At 35.7% G+C, this 23638-nt stretch overlaps 1 protein-coding gene across 1 annotated transcript in view; it reads right to left on the bottom strand.

The window, feature by feature from the left end:
- Positions 1–389: 389 nt before the first annotated feature.
- The window catches only part of NAMPT (nicotinamide phosphoribosyltransferase), a 39301-nt gene continuing 16052 nt past the window's right edge, over positions 390–23638 (bottom strand). Inside the window, exons 3-11 of the mRNA XM_030307779.2 lie at positions 22250–22353; positions 20183–20311; positions 16116–16274; positions 15387–15523; positions 10280–10505; positions 9355–9474; positions 6500–6640; positions 5281–5415; positions 390–3305 (exon numbers count right to left, since the gene is read on the bottom strand). Of these exons, the coding sequence (XP_030163639.1) occupies positions 5314–5415; positions 6500–6640; positions 9355–9474; positions 10280–10505; positions 15387–15523; positions 16116–16274; positions 20183–20311; positions 22250–22353 (1118 nt within the window). The 3' untranslated portion in view covers positions 390–3305; positions 5281–5313. The remainder of the gene's footprint in view (positions 3306–5280; positions 5416–6499; positions 6641–9354; positions 9475–10279; positions 10506–15386; positions 15524–16115; positions 16275–20182; positions 20312–22249; positions 22354–23638) is intronic.

Below are 23638 nucleotides of genomic sequence, written 5' to 3'. Positions count from 1 at the left end.
CTCTGTTATGGTAGCGTGAAAGCGGCCATAAACAAGAATTAGACTAATGGGCATGGCTTATTCCAAAAGCCTCTGTTTACAAAAACAGACGGGCTGGATTTTGCATGTGGTTTGCCAGGCCATATTTTATATGCTTCCTAGTGAGGTACCCTTTCACGTGTCCCCAAACCTGTATATCCAGCTACCTAACATCCAGATCTAAGTGTCTCTATAGCATCTCATGAAAGATCTTAACCTAGAAATTCTGCCCTTTCCCTCCAGATCTGGTCTCTCTCAGTGTCCTTAATAAGAGGCACTGCCATTCAGATGGTTGCACAAGGCAGAAAATAGAGGCGTACCTAAAAGAGGGTAAGTCTAGAAATGGCCATTATTTGAAGCACACAGTCAAATTTAACATTTCGCTATAGAGCTAAACTTTATTTCCATGTTAATTACATGTTTATATTTGATGTTGTATACATATTAGAATTAACATACAACTTGGGAGAAAAGCTGAGCGTTCTCCACTGAATGGGTTAAAAAGGAATGTAAAACTACAAAATACTTGTTTAAGTGCTGAATTCTAAATTATGGCAAACAGAACAATAATTACCTTGCCATTTTTCTCTTTCTGGTTTTCCAAGATGAATTTTGTTATAAAATATTTTTCATAACAATTTATTTCAAGAAAGGAAATAAGGGATTAAAACCATTTGACTTAAGTATAGAGTACAAATAAAGAGTCTTAACACAGAACTCCTATCTTCTATTTAAAATACAAATACTTCATGATAGTATGAATTGAGAGGGATTAACTGATGTCAACTGCAAATCTAAGGACCTAAGCAAACCCATACATGCCATTTGCTTTTGTCTGGAAGAGTTAGACTGATTTAAAGGTGACACACAGTGGAATCCTACTTGAGAACTATGTTAACCATTTGCTACTGAGAATGGGGATGGCCAAATACTAAGTGCTTAGTGACAGAAATTCAGATTCATTGGTTCCAAGTGGCTAAAAGAATTAATCATTCCACCTCTTCTACAATCTACGGCCATGTACAAGTGTAGATTTTTTTAAAGTAAAACTCCAGCTACTCTGAAACTGCTGAAAGTCCCAGCCACAAAGAATACTGTTTATTAGAATTCCTATGTTTAAAGAAAACCAAAATTATGGATGGTTTATCAAAGTTGTTATTTGGTGATAAATATGGTTTTTTTAATTCTCTAACCCCCATCACATTTTGTGAAGAAAGTGTGTTCTTCTTAATATTACTAATTTTTAGATACATTAAAAGAATCAGCTTAAAACTATTTTCCACAGGAATTACAGGATGAAAACTCTAATAAAATATGCTTATTCTCATAAACAAGGGTTTAGAATGATCTGCAAAAACCATGTTCTTTTTAATGATGTTTATAGGAGACATTAATAGACTTCTACTTCGATTAGTCCACTGATAAATACCTTCTCATGTAACTGTTTAGGACAGATGATTTATGGCTTTCAGTATTTAAAATTTCACATTAATGTCATGTTAAAGCTTTCAAAAAATCAGTCTTCCAAGATGAGATGTTTAAATAAAGAAAGGATAAAAGAGAGACAAACTCCTTATCAACAAAGCTTCCTCCCTTCCCCGAACTCAACATTTCTCTTATACTTCAAGGCACGCTCCTCTTCTTAGACCCCAGGGGTCAACAAACTTTTTCTGCAAAGGGCCAGGTAATAAACATTTCAGGCTTTGTGGGTCATATGGTCACTATGTAACTACTTGACTTCTGTGCTGCCCTGAGAAAGCAGTCATAGACATAGGTATTTACAAAAATAGCAGTCTGAATTTGGCCTGCAGGCCTTAGTCGGCCTCCTGCCTTAGAACAACAGATATAAATAAAACAGAATCATTAAAAAACCAAACCAAACCTGGTCTCTAGTCAGATGACTGACTCAGAATCTAGCAGTTAATCACTCTAGAACATTTTGATGTTGAACGCTTTGCTTTGCATGTAGCCAACTTACTATTTTTGGTTAAGACTTTTCTATTCAAACTTATGTCCTCATGCTTTAATTTATCCTCATTTAAGAACCTGCTTATTATTTATGGAGGGATTCAGTTTAATAAATGATGTCCATACAATTTAATATTCAATTTAATTTTAAAAAAACTTAATGAAAAATATAACAGAATCAAAACATTTAAAATAAGTACACTCACTACCCATTCCAGTAATTCATTTCAGTCATATCAACTATAGAATAGGAAAAATAAATTCCGAAGTGTAATTACTTTAAAATACACTACTTCCACTTTTGTTAATATTTTACATTTATGTATATATTCTGTAGTGGAAGCAGAAATTCTCTCTAAAAACATCTCCTTAAATCTTGAGGTGCATGTTAGAGCCACAGGCAATATCTTCTGACATATAAAATTGCAGTACAGGCCTTCAATTTGGCATTTCACTGGTACAATACAATGACCAACATATATAATCACTGTACAGTGCCTAGACATTCAGTAAGAACCATTATTTTCTTAATGTAGAATGATTAATACATATTCTACAAGGGGCAGTGAGGTTAGTAATTCTATAGGGTATGTCCTGACATAACTTTCAAATTGTACAATAACACAAACAACTCTGTTAAGGCCATGTTTTATTTGCTGATTAATGGACAAAAGGCAATGTAATTTATTTTCAAGTATTTTCTTGAAAGTCTGTGCTCATAAAAATCATGAAAAGTTGGAAAGACTGTTAAATCACTGAAACTTTAAATATATCTTACACAATCTTGTTTGTACAAAAATACAAGTTAAATATAAACATAAAGCAATCAATGATAATTTTATGCAAATCTGTTTTATGTGATCTTCAGTTATATATAAAAGTTTCTGGGTTCGGTTATTTGTGAAAAGATCAATACCAGATAGAATTACTATCTATTGGCAAAGGGCCCTAAAAAGCTTACTTATCATTAATCTTTTACATGGTTAAGTGCATTCCTAATTTGAGATCACCTAAACACTGGAAAAAACAAAAATGAAAGGGCAGTATGTCCATAAACCAACAAATAATTTGGCTGTAATGTATCATAAAACACAAACCCCCCACATCTGTACAATAAACATGATTACATACTCACACGCCGGTGCCCACGTGCATGCATGCACGTGTACCACACCACGCAGGCGAGCACGCACACCCAGTCATAAACCCTAATGAGGCGCTACTTCCAGTTCGATATTCAGCTCTGCATTTTTTCTGATTTCATCAAATGAATAGCTTTTTGTCACCTTCCCATTCTTGAAGACAGTATGGAGAAGATCCTGCACAAATATAATAAGACTAAAATGTAACCGTTATATCAGACGATCAAGCAAAATAAGTTAAGGCTTTGAGGAGTCAGACTCACTAGTCAAATACAGAGATGTTTGATGGCATTCAAATTATGAATGTTTACACGCAGTGCTGGTGGAGCAGGTGGAAAGCATGGCACTATCTAAAATGGCTATGTAGAAATATTTAGCTTTTATATAAAGCAATGATCTAAATATTCGTTAAAGTTTTCCTTGAAGGGAAAACACGAAAACGGTAGCTGATCCTTCTCTTTATTTTTCCAGGTGGAAGATGCTTATTGCTTGGTTGCCCAGAAGAATCATGGCTGTTGCTGATAATTATGACTGACAGTGAGCAAGGAAAGCCTGCCAGGCCTTCCTTGTTCCTAGACAACAGACTCAACACTGATTAAACTTATAACCCTGGAATTTAATAAATTTCCTAGTCACGGAGGTTTTGGACTTAGAACAACAACAACAACAAAAAAACCTAAAAAACAAGAAACCAAACCAGAACAGAAGTAAGTATTGGCTTCTTGATGAATGCTCAATGACGGATTTAAAAACTCGGTGTATATTACAGAAGTTACTGATACACATAATCCATTTGATCGATGCAAGGGTAACAACAGTCAACTGAGAAAACTGAATTCCCTTTTGAGTCTGAGAAAGCCACTTTCGACTCCCTAAGGAATTGTCTGCCCTTGATTTCCTTTGAAAAATCGACAGATGTAATCTGTTGTGCCTAAGTTTTCCATCAAGATTGAGGTGCATAACCTTTTCTTTCATAAAGTTAAATATCATCAAGGAATGGTGGTTCCTATTCTTAAAATGCCTAGATGATTATAACTGATTACTGCCTCAGATGTTCTAGGGTGTCATTTACATACTCTTGAAATCAATGCATTTTAAAGCCATAGTTGGGACTTTGTCTACACTGACTTTATCAGTCCATCTGGACACACTCATTCGGCAAACTCTCAGTAGCTACAAGAGTTCAGTGAAGGCTACTCAACGACCTGAACAACAGGCTATATTGAAAAGTTTGTTTAGGAACTTATTTTTCATTAAATACAGTAAAATGTTCAGTTCTAGCTCAAAACTTAGTATCACATATACCATAAGTAGAATATCTGAAATGGTATAAAGAATCTACAGTGATAAATTAGTGTTTTATGTTTGGAGCAGTTTTCCTCTAAAAATGAGTTTTTTCAATCCAGCGGCTAAAATACATTTTGTAGCTTCTGAGTTTACAAATATAAGTGTATTTTTTATGTTAAAGAGCATCAGATCATATGGACCACTTAAGCACACTATAAACTTTTCCAGTTTGGTTGACTTGAATCAGAAAACTTGGTTTAATGTAGGTTTCACCTATTATTATTATGTAATCAGAATCCAGTCATAATGTTTTCACATCTTATATTAAGATAACATAATCTGCTTTTGTAGCCCAGAATTGCTGTGAGAAGCACAGGAGACTACAGAAAACCATCTCAACTGGATTCTGTTAAGTTTTTAAAAAATGGGATTATCTTTCAACACCTTAGAATTTGGATAGCCCTTCCTTTATTAAATTACCAGTTTTACAACATAAATAGCTTCCTTTAAGTATTTTTAGCCGTTCCTTTTCAGAAAGGACTCGCTGCCAAGTTGGCACTAACAGTACGGTGGAGTACACGAGGGCTTGCTGAAGTTCATCAGCCACTACCCTGCTGCTCACTGTGTGGATGAACTTTTGCTTTTTTTATGAAATGTCCTAGTTTGTCACCCACTGTATGCACAGTTCTTATTTATGATCTAGCCCCTTCTTGGTTTTCATCTTATTTTGGTTGCTAGGTTAGCAACCGCACACGTTTTACAGCAAAAGTACTTTGTCCTTCAAGATAAAACGTTCTGGAGATACTTTAAAAACGCAACGTAAGAGCCCGCTTTCATAATATGGAAGATCAGCAAGATAACATACATGACCATATTCCTCAAGGTCTCCTTTCCTTCCTCAAAGTGTAACAAAATTCCCTGCTGGTGTCCTATGTAAAGATAATCGGCCCTTTTTGGATCTTTTGTTGGGATCAGCAACGGGGTCCTTGAAGACATTAATCTGGAAGAAAGAGAAATAAAAGACTAATCAGGAATGTTATTCCCATTAAAGAACAAAGTTTATACATAATTTATATATAAACCTAAGGCACTTTATGGTATAACTAAACGAATCCACATCGGGCTTTTTAGAACAGAACTCTAGCCTCTGTTGGAAGACAGAGTCCTCTGTTAGGGAAAAGGGTTATGAACAAAATTGAAGTTTTGAATATCTTAACATTCCAGTATAGCACATGCAGGCTACTGGGAAAAGAAAACAAAAAAAACTATGTCAACTGTATTATATAATCTGTGGCAAGGGAACTAAGATTTTTACTAAGGTAAAGGCTTCCATTCCATACTCCATAACTTTTCCTTTTGTTTTACCTTTTACTTTATTCCTTGTTACTATGAAAAGCAAAGACCTAGAGAACCTGAGGAGAACACAAGGTTTGTTTAAAGAGCAGAAAGGTAGGAGGTCAACATAATAGAAGCAAGGAGTGATGGTCTGGAGGAGAAGCAGATATCAACCCCAGAAGGTTCCAAAGACAGAGGTGAGGAAAGCAAGGAACCAACCCAGAACCCAGGTGTTCTGAAGAATTCTTAATATCTCCCACTCCCACCTTTGGATCCATAGAGTCTCAAGAGCCTACGAAGACGCTTGTTGTTCAGCTGCCTGAAACAGGCAGCTTGGGGTCCCGTTCTAAGGCTATTAGAACAGGATTCTGGTATCACAACTCCCACTCCATGCTCCACCTTCCTAAAACACTGATGGTGCTTACACACCTGCTTATCTTTCATATATGATGGCTGGGTTAGCTGACATTCCCCTTCAAAATGGTAAACTTTTTGACTCTAATACTGAACGAGTGGGCAATGACTGGCCTGCATTACTTCTCAAATAATCGTCTTTTTCCTCCTTTCTCCAAGTCATGTCATTTTTTTTTTTTACCTAAGATCTCTTTTCTTTCCTTGCTTTGAGTCAAGGTCAGTGGTAGCTGACAACATAGTTTAGGACATATCCTTTGACTACTGCATTCAGTAACTGCATTCTACCTGACACATAAAGAAGGTACTAACACAAGAGTAAAAGTTGAAGGACATACCCCAAGGCCATTGGTTACAACATAGCTACACTTGAAGGAACAATTCAACAGATCTCTTGTTAACTTCTGTAGCAAAGCTCCGCCAGAACCGAAAGCAATGTTTTCAATACTCCATTTTTTTTGCTTCATGCCTTCTACAATCTAGAAGATCAAAAAACACTTAAGTAATTTGAAAAAGGAAGGAGGTTATTTCCCCTGGGTCATAGTGATGAATAAAGTAAAACATCCTGGAGCCATTTTATAACACCATACACAGTGAAGAGTAAGGCCTACAGAGTTATAGTCCACATTTTCTCTTTTAAAAGACCTACCCACCTTCAAAAATGCCGGGCTGAGGTGTAAGTGCAGAAGGAGGATTTCATTCAGAGCTCCTGAATTTGTTGTGTTGTCACTGTGGCTGTGGTTAGGGTCGGGGGAATGAAGGAAATGAGGGAATGAGAAGTAACTGGTGATAAGACACGTAAGGTCTTGTGCCGGAAATCTACCTGAACACAAATGTGTCGACAGCTGCCAGGGAGACAGTGGAGGACCACTCGTGTGTTTGCTCAGGAGAGCTGGGTTGTGTACGGGGTGACCTCCTGGGGGTATGGCTGTGGAGTCAAGGATTCACCTAGTGAATTGTGTCTAACACAAAAGAGATTTTTGCCTCTTTACGGAAATAAGTGGATTCATTCTGGTACACAAAAACCCCAGAGTGGGGTTATACCATCAACTTCATGACATGTCACAGGGAAGACTGACCATGAAGACCTAAGTTCAAAAGTGAGGCTGACAATGAGAGAAGTTTGAAGTTAAACAGATTTTTCATTGTGTCAAAATCAAGGCATCTACTATATGTAGGAAGCAAAACCATACGGTTCCTTTTCCTACTTCGGAAAACTTATTTGAGCCCCTCCAGGATGAAGAAAGCAGGTATTACCCTTTATGTAAACCAACACACAAGTGCATCTGCATTAACACAAACTGGCACTGGTGAAACCTTGGTCAGGGATGAATAAAGACTACCTGTCTCAATATTTAACTCCTTGTTCGTAAAGTTAAAAAAAAAAAAAGTTCAAGTTTTAAGCTGAGTCTCAACTTAAAAAATGCACTTGCATTCTCAGCATTTAAAAAAAAAAAAAAGGAAAGGAAACTGGTTTTTAAAGGGAAGTTCAAATACCTGACTGAAACACCTGACTTTTAAAGAGCTGAATGCCAGGTCTGAGCCATGAGAAGAGCTAATGGGTTTTCTGACAATGGCACAGGTCCCTGCCCATGATGTTTCATCTGAAAGAGGGAGAAATGTGGGTGACAGTACCTGCTAAACTGGCTAAAATGCAGGTATGGGTAACAGTTCTTAACTGATGATGAGGTAAGAAACCCTTATGTTAGCTAAGGAGACAACAGCTATTAAAAAAATGCCCGCTGAGATTTCTGTACTTAGGTCTTCCTCCTCATTGTGGACTTTATGCCTTCCTTCCTTCTCACATGGAAGCCCCTAATGTCCCAACACCAAATCACTTAGAGGAGTTTGGGGAGTTTCCACTTTTCTTAGGTAAAGCGGTTTGGGAGAGCTGGGTGGAAAAAACCTCATTTCTGTAATTGCAAGAGATCTATTCCAGAAACCTCATTCTGGAACTTTACATGCACATCACCACAGAAACACAGTTTGTTATATGCAATAGTTCTTTCTTTTATATGGATCTTTTGGAACACAAACTATTTACACTTTGAATACTGCCCTTACTCTCACCACACCAAATTCTTGCAAACAGAAAAATCCTTTAATAACTTGTGTTATGAAAATGGATACCATCTGAGGCTGATAGACGTTAAAATATCAGTGGTTTTACAATAGTAGTCTAAATTATAATATCAAATGATAGCCTTAATTTTTATGGAGTATTTTAGGTATTTGTTAAAATGAAATAATAACTCTTTAAAAGCTTATTTGGGGGAAAAAGAGGCAAAAGTTTTAAGATACTAGAACACTGTTTGGCTAAATCTAACAGTAACAGTGATGACAGTTAATGTTTAGAAGAGGTGATAAACATTTTATACTTTTTAAGAAAGCATACATTAATACCATTCAAGTTTTATAATAAATTGTCAAGTATGTGCAGCTCCATTCCAATAAAACACACCTACTTAAGCAGTGTCAAAATGTTTTGTTTTATATACAAGGAAATGTTGGCATTTGTTTCATGGTGATGCTTCTTCAGGCTCATCAAGGGTGCCCAATTAAGGACAGAGAGTAGTTAAGTGTGGTATGGCTGATACACCTAGACCTTAACTCACTAGTACAGCTGCCTGTTGAAACATGGGTTTGTTTGCACCAGTCCACTTATACACAGATTTTTTTTGATAAATACAGTATAGTACTATAAATGTATTTTCTCTTCCTTACAATTTTCTTAATATTTTACCTAATATTTTTTCTAATAAAATATCTATTATATAATATATAATTATATAAAAAAATATTTCTTTTGTCTAGCTTACTAGGAATACAGTATATAATATAATACAGTACATAATACATATATACGTGTTAATCGACTGTTGATGTTATTGTAAGGCTTCTGGTCAATGGCATTCTTCTAGGAGTTAAGTTTTGGTAGAGTCAAAAGTTATACATGGATTTTTTGACTGTGTGGGATATAGGGGAGTGTCCATGACCCTAACCCCTGCGCTATTCAAGGGTCAACTGCGTTTATTACAAACTTTAAGCAATTAACAGAAAAGACATATGCTATCATTAACATTTATGAAAAGAATCACAAACTGTGTTTAAATCATTAATGTGCTATTTATCAAACCAATAAGAGCTTAATTATAAGGGTTGCCTTATTGGAACTTTAATATAAAACACATACCTCTTGTAGAGTATTAATATCTACTCCATCCCCTTGAATAATTCTAAGATAAGGTGGTAGCAACTTGTAGCCCTTTGAGTTCTCAGTAATAGGGAACTTCTTACCCAGAATATCCAAAACCTGTAGGGGAAAATACACATACAACACAAAATAACAAACTCAAAAAAAGTGTGAAAAGGTTTCAAAGTTAAAAAAAAAAAAAAAGGACTTCGCTGGGGCGCCTGGGTGGCTCAGTCCCACTCTTGGTTTCTGCTCTGGTCACGATCTCATGGTTCATGAGATTGACCCCACATCTGGAGAGAGAGTAATATTTACCATAGGGTTTTCACAGAGATTATATGACATAGCTTAAGTAAAGCACCTAACACAATATTTTTCTAGCAATAGGCATCAAATAACTTGTTCTTATTAATGATTTTTGAAGAAGGCAAACCAAGTCCTGAATACTAAAAAAACAAAACAACAATGCTCTACTAAGGATCAACAGTATCTCTAAAGAATCACTACCTGAAAAGCATTTTTGAATTCTTTTTATTCCACATCACCTTCCACATATTTCTTTTGCACTAAAAACTTCAAAGGTATAGCAATGACTTGTAGTAAAGAAAAAACACAAACTTGGTAACCAAAGCACAGGATTAATACTATTAATTTTCAAGGTAAGCAGAAAATATCTGTTCAACAGTATTATCTATTCGACAGTATATAAATAACCCAGAACTGTGGGTATCCTTTTTCTGTTATTAATGTGTGGCCTTGGACAAATTTATTACTCTCCCTGAGCTGCAAATCTAAAATAAGGGGCCTGTTCCAGAAATGGTCCAGAAATGGTTCTGAAATGCCATGTGCATAAATGAAACTACAACAGTATTGATACAGTGGGTCCACAGGCATTTTAATAATCAAGTTATGTATTAAAATTTACCTTTAATACAGTGTCCAGAGGATTTCCAGAATCAGGTCTGATTATTAGTGGTGCCTCTGTACTTCTTGACAGTATTAAATGTCTTAGATCTTCACCCCATATTTTTTCACATGCATTGTAAATGTCATAGCTATCGCTGACCACAGATACAGGCACTGATGAAAACTGTGTTACTATATGTTCAAAAGCATCTTTTTCACGGTCTTTCCCCCAAGCTGTTATGGTACTAGAAAACAAAATGAAAATACAGATTTACTTAGGCAGACACATTATCTATTCCTAAATCATATCTGATGTACTATATACTTCTAATACCATCAACACTGCAAAGGTGAGATTTAGTTTACTGAATTCATGTGATAAGGATCATCGACTATTTGGGCCAAACCACCCCTTGGTTGATGTTTAATACTATAAGGAATCTTATTCCTGTCTCATAGTTATTTTAACTCCTATTTTCAACCAACTTTTTGTTTTTGTTTTTTTTGTATTCCTGAACCTACTCATTTAAAATCAGTTAACTAGGGGGTGCTTGGCTGGCACAGTTGGAAGCCTACAACTCTTGACCTCAGGGTTGTGAGTTTGAGCCCCACGCTGGATGTAGAGTTCACTTAAAAAATAAAATTAGTTGACTAAAACAAGCAGCTACTGAATGCACTCTGTACATTATGCCAAGATGTGAGAAACAATGAACACATACTCCCGTTATTTCACTACGTAACGCAAGGACTTGCTCCCTTCTGTGAGCTTTCAAAACCATATACCAATAATAGCAGGGACATACACTAGTCTTTTTTATCTTTAAAACTCTTATACTTAAAGGCAACTACTTAGGCAGTTATTTATACTATACCATACATACATACAGCCAACCAACCCTTTACCTGTTATATCTTCAAATGGCCAGTAACAGGCAGTCATTTATTTCATCTATAAAATTAATATATGCCCAGGGAATGTAAGAATTTTAATACTTAGTTTGAGCAAAACACAATTATGATGGGAAATAAGATGTGAGTTTTGCCTAATAAGGCAAAAACCGTTACAGTGATTTTCACAATGTCCTCAATAATGGTTCTTACTGAATAATTATTTGTAACAAGTACTTCTTGATTAATATAAATCATTTAAAAAATTCTTAAACAGAATCTAATAATGAATTTGAAAAACTGTTACCAATTCCTCATGCCCAGCAATTTTTCCTTCTCCCTAGTTTTCTAGTCTTCTCCTCTACCCCATCCATTTTCCTAAGTAAAGTAATGGAAAGAGAGCCCATTTCACTTATTATATAACCCCATGTAGGTATAAGTTTATCTCAGAACTGTTTGAAGAGTCATACTAATTTATATTTGAAACTGTCATTTTATTATTTTTCCTAAAGGACTGGGGTAGACTATTTTCCCTTGCTGTCAATGATACACTGATGATAACAGAGCATGTACACTTCAGGGTTATAAAGAGCCAGCTACCCAGAGACTACTCTTATCTGAAACAGAGAGACAGTCTATTTACATAAAACTCATTTTAGAGTGAACACTCTTCTTTCTTAACAACTCCAGAGGCTGCTAGTAGTTATGATGCCAACTCCCGACTTCATGCCAACATCTGCAGGCTGAAGGGAAAATTCAGATGCAAAAAAAAACCCCTTCTTCATGTCAACTACTATTGTCCTCTTAATAAGGATGGAGAGAATTAAGCTCAATACCGATGCCAGAGAGCTTTGTAATGTAATAATGACCTCCTACAGGTAGAGCTCCTTGACTACACAGTTCTGTTTTACCAGCAATGCACTGATACAGTCATCTAACTCTGCTGTTTGTATTATCTAGCAAAGTTCATTTTCAGTCTTTACCTTACTTCCTTTCTCTGGCACTTGAGCTTTCCTTTTCCATGACTTCAGTGACCTCTCTCTCATTTTCATGTATTTATTTTTTCCTATTTCTATGGTTCCTTTACAGTCCCCCTCAGAGGTCATGTTCTCCTTCAGTCCAACATAGGCTCTGACCTGCACACGTGCTTTCCTCTATACAACTCCCTGTGTGAAAAATATTCAAGGCTTTTAAAAAATCCCCTCATGGTAAGGGTTTCCAGAATCTGTCCCTTAGTCCAGGTTTTTCTTCTGGACTCCAGATCTACTTGTTAGGCAGGGAGATGATTACCTTTATTACGTCATCATCCTCGAGACACTTCCTGCAGCACCCTCTCTACATAATCCAATCCTAACACCTGTTCGTCCGGTGATAGTATATGGAGCTCATAAGTATTTGTTCAATGAATTCTCCTAATGTTATTATTCTAATTTCCAGCATCAAATCGATACCTTTCCAAAGTTTGAGGGAAAGGTTACACAATAGCATATTTCTTTTTTTTCTCAATGTCTATTGATTTATTTTTGTTTTACTTATATAGTTTAACAAGGCAGTTTTACATAAGCTCACATCAACCACAGAATGTAAGCACTTAACCACATGATGTATGATTTTAAATTGGGTTCCATATTAAATAGTCTAATGTCTCTCTTAAATTTTTTGGTCAACCAAACTCTCCCCACATCTTTGGGTTCAGTGTTGTTTTTTTTTTTTTTTAACATATGCTTGGCTTTGCTTTACACAATCTCAGAATAAGTAAATCAGGAATATGAAAACCCCACTATATGAATAGAAATAATCTGAGTATGTGAACTGGTAGAACATTGGGAAGAAAACAGAAAAGTTGTGTTAAAACAATGATAGTGGCATATTTCTAAGTCCAGATTCATACATTCCTTAAGAAAATATTTATAACCATAATGGCAATGCTCTAAACTTTAGAGTTCTCTTATTTTGAAGTTTTTAATTTTTTTTATTTTAGAGAGAGAGTGTGAGGAGGGGGAAGGAGGAGGGGGGAGGGAGAAGGAGAGGGAATCTTAAGCAGGCTCCACATTTTTCAGCACCCAGCCTGATGCCAGGTTTGATCCCACGACCGTGGGATCACGACCTGAGCCTAAATCAAGAGGTGGACACTCAACTGCTGAGCCACCCAGGTGGCCAAGTGATTTTAGATGTTAGCTCATTTATCCTTAATGACCTTCTGATGTTGGAGACATTAAATTTTAGCTCTTCCTTTTGTCTGGCTGGATGGAGGAACGGAGGGAGAGAGGGAAGTGACTTGCCCAAGGCCACCCAGAATGTCAGCTGTAGGGTCACTAGGTCACTCAGGTTTCCCACCTTTGAGTTCCAAGCTCTTTTCACTATACCATGTATTGTTTAAAAGACTTTTCTATTTAAGAACATCTGAAATATTTTTATATATTAAAGAGTAAATTTTACAAATGTAGTAAATACTACTGTGAGACTTTGAAATGGATTTCACCCTGTTTTAACATGAAAATCCTAAAGAAGATACCTTTCTTCTCAGATTCATACTTGTGATATTACTACTGTGAAGCAAAACCATCAGTAAGAGTCTAATATATGGATATTACTTAAGTCCAAAATAAAAATACTGTAACTGTAGAACCAACATCCTTGTGTTCCGACTCTGATGAGTCTCGACTGTCAGAATCCTTAACAAGGGCCCTACTGATACAGCAAGGCTCATAAATATTAGCGGAATCTACCCTCCGCCAGCTCCAATCCGAATCCTCAAGTTCTATCAACTTTGTCTCCTAAGCCATTGCCTGTGTTTAGCCACTTCTTAACATTCACTGAGCCACTTCGTTCTGAACCTTTGTGCATCTCTCCAAATTGTTAGAACAGCTTCCTCTTCAGCCTCCTAATTTCTTATTTCTCTTTTTATCAATTCATAATATATCCTATCAAAACAACCATCCTAAAATATTTCTCTGATGACAAAGCTGCTTACGCTCAAAACTTCGATGCCCACTCCCATTTAAAAAAGGAATTAGAATAACCTCGCATGATGTGCACATAGTTAACATTCAATGTCAAGATGAATTTAAGGGCGTTTACAGGTTAACCTGTCTTCTGAGTCTAACCCATGTTCCCTACAAAATCTGTTTCAGCCCTTATTCCCAAAGCACAGTCACTCTCCTCTTTCATTCTTGCTCTTTCAAGACAATGTTGGATGTGTGGTAGGCACGCAAAAAAGATTTACTCAGAATGATTGCTCGCTCACGTCTCCCATTAAATTTAACCATTCTTTCAAGAAATGAAGATTTCATATACTGTCTCTATAAAACTTTCTCAGTCCTGCCAGGAAGAGAACATCTTTCCTTTCTTTCCCTTGCACACTAGAGCACTTTAACACCTTAAAAGTACTTAATCAACAGAGCAGAGTGTTTGTAGTGTATTATTTTTATACTGAATATAGGGTCAGTTTTTTATATCTTCCTATCCCTTTTAGCACCCAGTAGATTGCCTTGGATAAAAGCTCAGCTTTATTTTAAAACTCACTGCTGGTTTTAGCACCCTGCAAGATCCAAGTATGAGCAGAACTTACTAAACTTTCCCAAACTCATTACTGTAAGTATTTTTTGCTATTAAGAACCAGAAATCAGGCTGTCGTACACTGTAAAAACTCCACTGCCTTCCGACAAAGTTATCACTAGGAGCAGGGCAGCCAGCCGCAGCCCCTAGTTTAACTTGAGATGTTTAGTAACGTCACATAAGGAAGCGTAAGAAGGATATGAACTCTCTTCCTTTCATCAAAAGGCCTTACTAGCTTTTCTACAATTGAGGGCACTGGGTCCAAGCGACAGCTTCCAGGGTAAGGTTACGCGAGGTCATGTAGAAAAGCAGGAAAAGGGAAAAAGTGACCAAGTTTTACAGTGAGTGCTTCTAGATTTAACACATGAAACCTATCTGCATATGGCAATAGAGCAGTTGAAAAAGTCCCTAAAATAAAACTTACATGGGAATGTGAGAGTTGAAAGCAAGCTCTTAAATTGTTTTCATGAGGATGGTTCAAAGTTCTCTACCTCGCTGATACTAGTCCTTATGCCTAGTATAAATGCTAAGTTTGTATGGCTTAAATTCATGAGGATTTACTGTAGTACCTGGCTCTGAAATTAAGCAAAATATCACTGAATTACCAATACAAGAGTGAAAAAAAAATCATTTCAGAAAACAAATGTTTAGATAATAGGCAGATGAAGACAGAATTTTACCTGTGTTCTGCTGCTGGAACAGAATAGCCTGGAACAGGATCTTTCGTTCCATAGTATTTTTTAACAAAAGCAATTCCTGCTACTGTGTCTGTTCCTTTGAAGTTAACCAAATGAGCAGACGCTCCTATGCCAGCAGTCTGGAAAATAAACCATAAACCAAAATCCAAAAAAGAAAAAGACCCATACTTTGAGGTATAAAGCAGCATAGCTCTCAAAGGACTATCTGTCTTCAGATATTCTTAGAGATACCATTATCAGACATAATAGTTCCTTATGGCAAAGATCAAGTTTTTCCTAAATATTTAAGAAGTCAACTGTTGCCTCCTCAAAGAAACCTACCAATAATGACCCACCCCCCCTTTTCCCACCAGCCTCTTTTCCCTTACCCTGCGCCTTGTGCTTCTCTGTAGCATTATCTGACATCTGCTATATTTATTATAATATGTAACACTTAAGTCTGTCTGTCCATCCATCATCCATCTAATATAGAAAGGACAGGGACATTTGCTGAAAGCTTTATTCCAGGTACTCTGAACAGAAGCTAACACATGGTAGGTACTTTATATATATATATATAAATATATATATATATTGACTGAATCTCTGGAATTTCAAAATGTAGCCTGCTCAGAACCAAGGTCACTATCAATAATTCCCCCCAAATTTATAATGGTAATCTAACCAACAGACCACATTTTATTAAATGAATTGCACTTCATACTTCCATACCTCTTGGGAAGAAACTCCTCTGTAGCCAAAATCATGTAACTTATACTCCAGACCATCTAAGTTACCAGAGGTTTCCAGCAAATAGTTGGCCAATATTTTCTTCTGCTCTCTAGAATTTGTGGCCACTGTGATTGGATACCAGGACTGAACAAGAATAGTCTGTAGATAAAATTAATCACAAATATTAGAACATAAAATGCTGAGTTTTTCTGAGGAAACTCCCTGCTTTCTCTGGAGGTATGTCCTAGACCTCCATACTACTGGAAATACTAGTGAGACGTCTCAACTGTACTGCAGGATGCCTACCACGTGCATTCCAGATAGAGTGCATAGCTCAGTTCTCAGATCAGCAACACAAAGGATAAGCACAGCAGGACCTTAACAGTAGAGAACATCAGATTACCTAGTTTCTATCCAAAGTGCCACAAAGCAAATAATATTACACTCATACTTGGATGTTGAGGCAATTACCATAAAAGTTTCTTTAAAAACATTTTTTTTAAGTTTATTTTTATTTTTGAGAGAAAGCATGAGTCAGGGAGGGGCAGAGAGAGAGGGAGACAGAGAATCCCAAGCAGACTCTGTACTGTCAGTGCAGAGCCCGACTCGGGGCTCACACCCACAAATGGTGAGATCATGACCTGAGCCGAAATCAAGATCCGGACACCCAACCAACTGAGCCACCTGAGTGCCCCACCGTAGAAGTTTCTAAGTAAGTTAGGCTATCTTCAATTTCTTTACTTGATGTGGACCTGCATCAAACAGTTTACGCAGCAGCACGGGAATACACCTTGAATGGTGTATTGGGTCTAAAGAAGTTACTCATTTACTCCTCTTTATAGTCTTGGACCTAATTTTTCTTAGATCTATTATGACTACTGGTAGGTTATTTAGTTCAGATATACTTTTGCTTAGCACTAGAGAATTCTATTAACTGAGTTATGCTTTACATCCTTGGCTTTTAGCAAGTCATTTTAAGAAAGTCACATGAGGGGCGCCTGGGTGGCTCAGTCGGTTGAGCGTCCGACTTTGGCTCAGGTCATGATCTCGCGGTCTGTGAGTTCGAGCCCCACATCAGGCTCTGTGCTGACAGCTCAGAGCCTGGAGCCTGCTTCAGATTCTGTGTCTCTCTCTCTCTCTCTGTACCTCACCCACTCATGCTCTGTCTCAGAAATAAACATTAAAAAAAAAAAAATTAAAAAAAAAAAGTCACATGAAACATTTCTGCATGTGCTGTAAAACTGTGAGATCACCATCTATTTTACAATTCTTTTTAATAGCAAAAAGGTTTTGTTTTGCTTTTTGGTTGGAAGAAATGGTTAAATTTAGCTCAATATGTTCATTCCTCAGCCCCTTTGTAAGTCTGAGACACCTTTGCAAAACCTTTAGGCTCTTTTAAACAGGTTTTGAAATCTGACTTGAGAATTAAGGTTTCTTTGAGCACCAGTATTGATATTGCTAAAGCAATCCAATAATTTTAGTGGGTTTTAAAATTCAGTGTATGGTGAGTAACAATCAAAGGATATTATTAGTAACTTTGAACATACACTGGGAGAGGTTACTGGAAGGAACACTATTTAGGACTATTATTTAAAATGTTTCAAAACAAGGGTTGCCTGAACAACAACTTTAAGTTTGTAAATAACAAGTTTGTTGGACTTGGTAACAGATTTCATATACATGGTGGTAAACTTGGGCTGGGGATGGATAAGATTAGGATAAACCTTCTCTAACCCTCACAACAGAAACCCACAAAGGATGCAAAGTTACTATGAAAAAGTCTCTTCTGGAGACTTGGTATCTAGTGTAAACACAATTTTTTTATAAAACACAGGATCTGTCAGAAACTAAAATAGGGATTGTGTCAGACCATAAACAACTGTGGCTTAGATAAAAATACCTGGCAAGGACTGAAGTTATTTAAAATCATATATATTAGTAGAATAGAAGGTAAATTTGATGGAAGTTCTGTTGCAGAAGCATATAAAAACACGCACCTATGTATGTTTTTTCCCTTCAAAAGCCAGCACTCCCACACTGGATTTTACTTTAAAAAATTTTTATTTTAAATTTTTTTAAGTTTATTTATTTTGATAGAGAACAGAGGAGGGGCAGAGAGAGTGGGGGAGAGAGAACAGGATCCCAAATGGGCTTCGCACTATCAGTGGGACTCGATCTCACAAAGTCTGAGCCAAAATCAAGAGCTGGACACTCAATTGAGCCACACAGGCACCCCACATTTAATAATTTTTATATTAAAAGTGGTATTTCTTTATTTGCTAACAAACTACTCCTCTAAGGGGTCTATATATAAAATTTTTTAACTTTATGTTTTAGTGAAATACACCAAAATAATGATTATGACAACAGGTTTTTGGTGGTGGTTGTTTTCAAAGGCTGGTGTTTTTTTCACCTTCTGAAGATAAAGAAAAACATACATGAGGCAGGTGAACTGGGAACTAGTCCTCCATAAATGTCTGCTCTATGGGAATTCCATCAAACACAGGGAAAAGTACTTCTTGACTAAACCCTCAATCAGAAAACAGAAAAAAGTGATGATTTTCAAAATAAGGTTTATCTGTTTGGGCTCTTCTGGCATTGAAGGTAAAAGGATATACGGGTAGACAAGATGTTGTGGTTAAGAACGCTTACTCTTGTGTTTTTAATAATACCATCCTCTTAAAATCACATATTTCCCAGTACAAATACTGTAACACCTGTACAAAAACTAATAATGAGATAAGTTTTCTTTTGAGTTCACAGTTAATTCAAAGTTTTAAGACACAGCAGTAAACCATTTAAAATCATTATTTTGGTTAATTGAACATTTTTTTCTGGGCCTATTAGCCTACTATAAGTTAATGTCCCATAAAGAGAAGTTTTAAATTTTCTGTCAACTTAGAAATTGTATTTCAAACATATTCTTGGACCTCTTAATTCCCCTAAATTTTCTAGTCCTTATAAATAACCTCAAATGTATTATTTTACAGTACAACAAATTAGCTTAATAAACTAATTAAGATAAAGAATCCGTTCTGAGCACTAAGTAAAAAACACCTCTCAGATAGAAAAGTGGTATTTCTATAGTCACTTTCTAGAGTATTTCCTCTAATAGATAAAATCTAAACCAAACTGTTGAGAAGCTAACTAGGTTATTTATGTAAATAACATCAAAACTATGAGCACGTCAAGACAGGACTGCTTGGGTCCAAATGAAAGGAAAACAAATAAAAAGCCTTGCAATATAAACTCAGAGTCTATTATGTATCCTCCTTTTTGGACTTAATGATCAGCAAGTGTTGAGTGTGTTTAGATGAGACATATCAGGTGGTAAAGCCAGCCTCAGCTCTAAACTGATTAGATAATGAAGAAAGCTGTTAAAAATCTGAACAAAATTCCCTTTGTATAATTAGAACAGAATATCCGCAAAATATCTTAAATCACTAAAAATATACCTGTGCTGTTTTTCTCACTTTTTTCTATGACAACATAGATTTCAGATTGCAACAAACGAGACGGAAGCTAACTGAGCCTTACCGGTACTAGTTCTTAATAATTTCACACAGATAAAGTCTTAGAATGTTAGATTTTGCTGGAAGGAACCTTAAGGATTATTTAGTTCAACTGTCATTTTTTAAATGAGGAAACTAAGGCCTGGAAAGATTTAGTAAAGTGTAGATTACACAGCTTTATCAGCAGCAATTTTAAAACTAGAATCCCAATTGAATGGTTTTTACATCTTCAATTAATGTTTTTTTTTCAATATATGAAGTTTATTGTCAAATTGGTTTCCATACAACACCCAGTGCTCATCCCAAAAGGTGCCCTCCTCAATGCCCATCACCCACCCTCCCCTCCCTCCCACCCCCCATCAACCCTCAGTTTGTTCTCAGTTTTTAAGAGTCTCTTATGCTTTGGCTCTCTCCCACTCTAACCTCTTTTTTTTTTTTCCTTCCCCTCCCCCATGGGTTTCTGTTAAATTTCTCAGGATCCACATAAGAGTGAAAACATATGGTATCTGTCAATTAATGTTAAATAAAAATTAAAAACAAAACAAAACAATTCACCTCGATCCAATTTGTAAGCCAGTAACACTCTGGATCTGTGTTTTCCACTGTGAAGAGAACATTTCCTCGGGGAATGACATAGCCCTCAGGAACAGCTTTTATTTCTATTGGAAGATGTCCATCATATTTCTGGTAAAAGACAATAATGAAATTATTCATTTAGCAAATGATAATCAGATACCTGCTTTAATAGGTTCTTCATATTTTACAGAAGCTAAACTTACTCTCACAGAAACTGCAATTGTACATGTTATTATATTGCTAGTAATATCCTCATTCTCTTAAAATTAGCTAAGATGATTAACAGTTTAGACACCGACATTAATTTTTACATTTTATGTAGTCCAAGTACTTCTGCTAAGAACATTTCTACCAGAAGATAGAGATAATCTCAAACTGGTCAAAACAAAAAAGTTGTTTTTTCTCAAGATTTCAAAAAAAAAAGAAGAGTTTATTCCAACATATTCCAAAAATTTTCCAAGAACACTCCTTCTTCTAAGTCGCCATTTTCGTAAAACAAAAGCTAAATACTAAAAGATAAAATAAGGGACTACTATTAAAGAGCAACATGAACAAAATAATGTCAAACAAAAAAAGGAAAAAAAAGAGAGGTCCCTGACAGTACAAGAACCTTAAGCAGGTTTTCCCTTTATTCTGGTAGTAGACCTGAAACTGTTTTCGTAGAGTGGATAGACCAATCATTAAGTATACTTTCTAGAGCTTTGGCAATGAATACCCAAGTACAACAATTCTCTCCAAAACTAGGCTGCAACATATTTGCTACAGACTATGTGATCAGATATTTAATTACGCCTCCCTTCTTTTAAAGGTAAGGGCTGTGGCTACATTTTGGCTAGGAAGGCAAATTATTTCAGAAATCCTAGTAGTTTTTATGTGATTTGGGACAGGTAAATAGATAAAAGAAAAGTCTGTTTAATGAGAAGCACTGGAAGTCTCATGATCCAGCAGAAAGAATACTGCCTTAGAAATCCCAGCTCGGACTCAACAATCTGGACTCAGACTGTGGGCAAGTCATTCAACATTTCTCGTCTCAGACTATTCTTCCAACAGGGTTAGATAAGACCATCTCTAGGTTAGATCCCTACGATTCTCTGAACATAAAAAAATCAAAAGATTTATCACCCTGGCTACTGGGAATTATATATAGCCTAATACTTATCTATTCCTATTCTCTTCGCAACAAACCAAATAGGGTAAGTGCAGGAATTAGCCCCCAGATTTTACTGACCTTACTTAAGATACGAGGAAATTATACCACAGAGTGCTTACTTGACTTCTTCAAAGACCCATAAGTAAAAAATAGTAAAACTCAGTATGACAACATAGGCCTGAAATTAAAGTATTTCTAATTATTTTGTTGATGGTAGTCTACAATGGAAAAGACATTTGTTTTTAAGATATAAATGAATTAACACTTAACGTGCCAAGATGCCTAAAGATCCCATTCCCAACCTATCTTCGTAATAATCACCACCATTCAACTCTTCTAACTCAATTCCCGTATCTTTAGATGCTCAAAATTAAGTAACTGATCCAAACATGCTAGGTATTAATATCATAGTACAATAAAGAATGAAAGCCAACTTTATGGATCTACACCAAACCATTCCAATTATTCAGTAAGGGAAATTTCCTAGAAGTACTGGGTAATGATAGACTCACTGCATCTATTGCCTTAGATAAGCTACAGCCAAGAAAATAGACCAAAATTTCAAAATTGCCAAATAATGATGCTCCTTCCTAATATTTTCAAAGAAAAGAGGAAATCACCTTTCTGAAAAACACAATCTAAATTATCATTTGTTTATATTACAACAAATTACTGAGACCTGCTATAGATTCTATATACTAATTATTTGCCACCATAAAAAAATATTTAAATGTTACCCTTAACTTTTCCCAAGAATGTCTAAAATAGCTCTTAAATTTGGGCCAGACAGAAAAAAGTTGTAATTATAGAACAGTCTTCTATTCAAATTCCTTTGTAAGAAATTTTGAACTGAAAGAAAAACCAAAGTAGAGCAAAACATTAAAAACATTTTTTACCTCAAGAATGTAGTTCCATCCCTTTTCATTAAAGACATCATCCTGGAAATGCTCTCTGTACACCTCTTTGGCTTCCTGGATCTTCTCTTTGGTCACAACTTTACCTAAAAGGACAAACGTTTCCTGTTTACATTTCTAAAGGCATTCTATGAATTGCTGAGTTGTGGTAGGATTCATGTCTCTACCTATTTCACCATTCTGTGGATAAAAAAAACAAGAACTGAGAGATTAAATGATTACCCAGAGTCAACAGCAGAGCCAGAAATGGAATCTGCACTTCTGATCACTCACCCTATGTTAATTTCCAGTTTGAAAAACAGGTGTGCAGAAGCAACTATTACACAGAGTATTTTTTTTCTTAATCCCAGGAATAAGTTAACTTCTAAGACGTGTTCTCTCACTATTAATTTAAATACTCTTGAAATTTGATACAGATAATTTTCCAGGTGAATCTTTTTGCTTTATTCATAAAGGATGTCTTCAGGGATGATAATCCAATAATTTTCACAATTACTAAGTTTAAGTTTTTGCTCCTCAAGTACACTTTTAGTTATCTTTATCTGTAAAATTAGGGTAATAGTAGAGTACCCACTCACAGGATGATTGTGAGGACTGAGTTAAGACACAGGAAGCACTTAGCATAATGCTGGCCTGTAATAGGTAGTCAGTATATTTTAGGTATAATTAATAATGTCATGTTGTATCAAGTTTTTAAGCTGTAAAACTGAAGTGTGACATCAGTCTTAAAAATTTGTCAAGATCATGGAAAATTTTCAGTTTTTATCTGTGTAAAATTCAACTTAATCTGTATTCAATTCTGAGATTATTTTTGTTTCAAAAGGTCAGAGATGAAATTTTCCAAAAATGTATAAAACTTTTGGGAACTGTTCCCCCCCACACCGTCCTTGAAATACCATTATAAAACAAACTAGAAATGGACTTTCAAATAAAACTGCACAGAAATTATTTTGGGGGTTTTCCATTTTAAAATACATTTGAGACTAAGGCCGCAGCATCAGGTAGTTCTGAAAAATAGGCCTTTAAAATGACTATGATAGGCCAATAAAAATGACTATGATAAAAATATTCTAATTGCTACCATGATTCAAAATGAGTTCCCAGGTCAATAATGAATCCTCTACTGTGAATTAAGGACTTAAAATCTATTAACATACCAGATTAGCCTCAGAAAATTACTGACTTTTCTAAACTTATTCCCAAGTTTATTAGTTTCAGAAAACCTTTCTCATATTTAGAACCAATCACATATACCAAATTATAAGATTTATGTGTTCAAATTAACATTTTTACAATTCAAAAAAAAAAACCCTAAAATAGTCAAAATAGTTTAGTAAATATCAAAATTAAACTGTTCAATGAGTTCCTTTA

This window comes from Lynx canadensis, chromosome A2 (assembly GCF_007474595.2).
Source record: "Lynx canadensis isolate LIC74 chromosome A2, mLynCan4.pri.v2, whole genome shotgun sequence".
In the NCBI taxonomy this organism is placed as follows: Eukaryota; Metazoa; Chordata; class Mammalia; order Carnivora; family Felidae; genus Lynx; species Lynx canadensis.
This window is presented reverse-complemented; position numbering and strand designations above follow the sequence as displayed.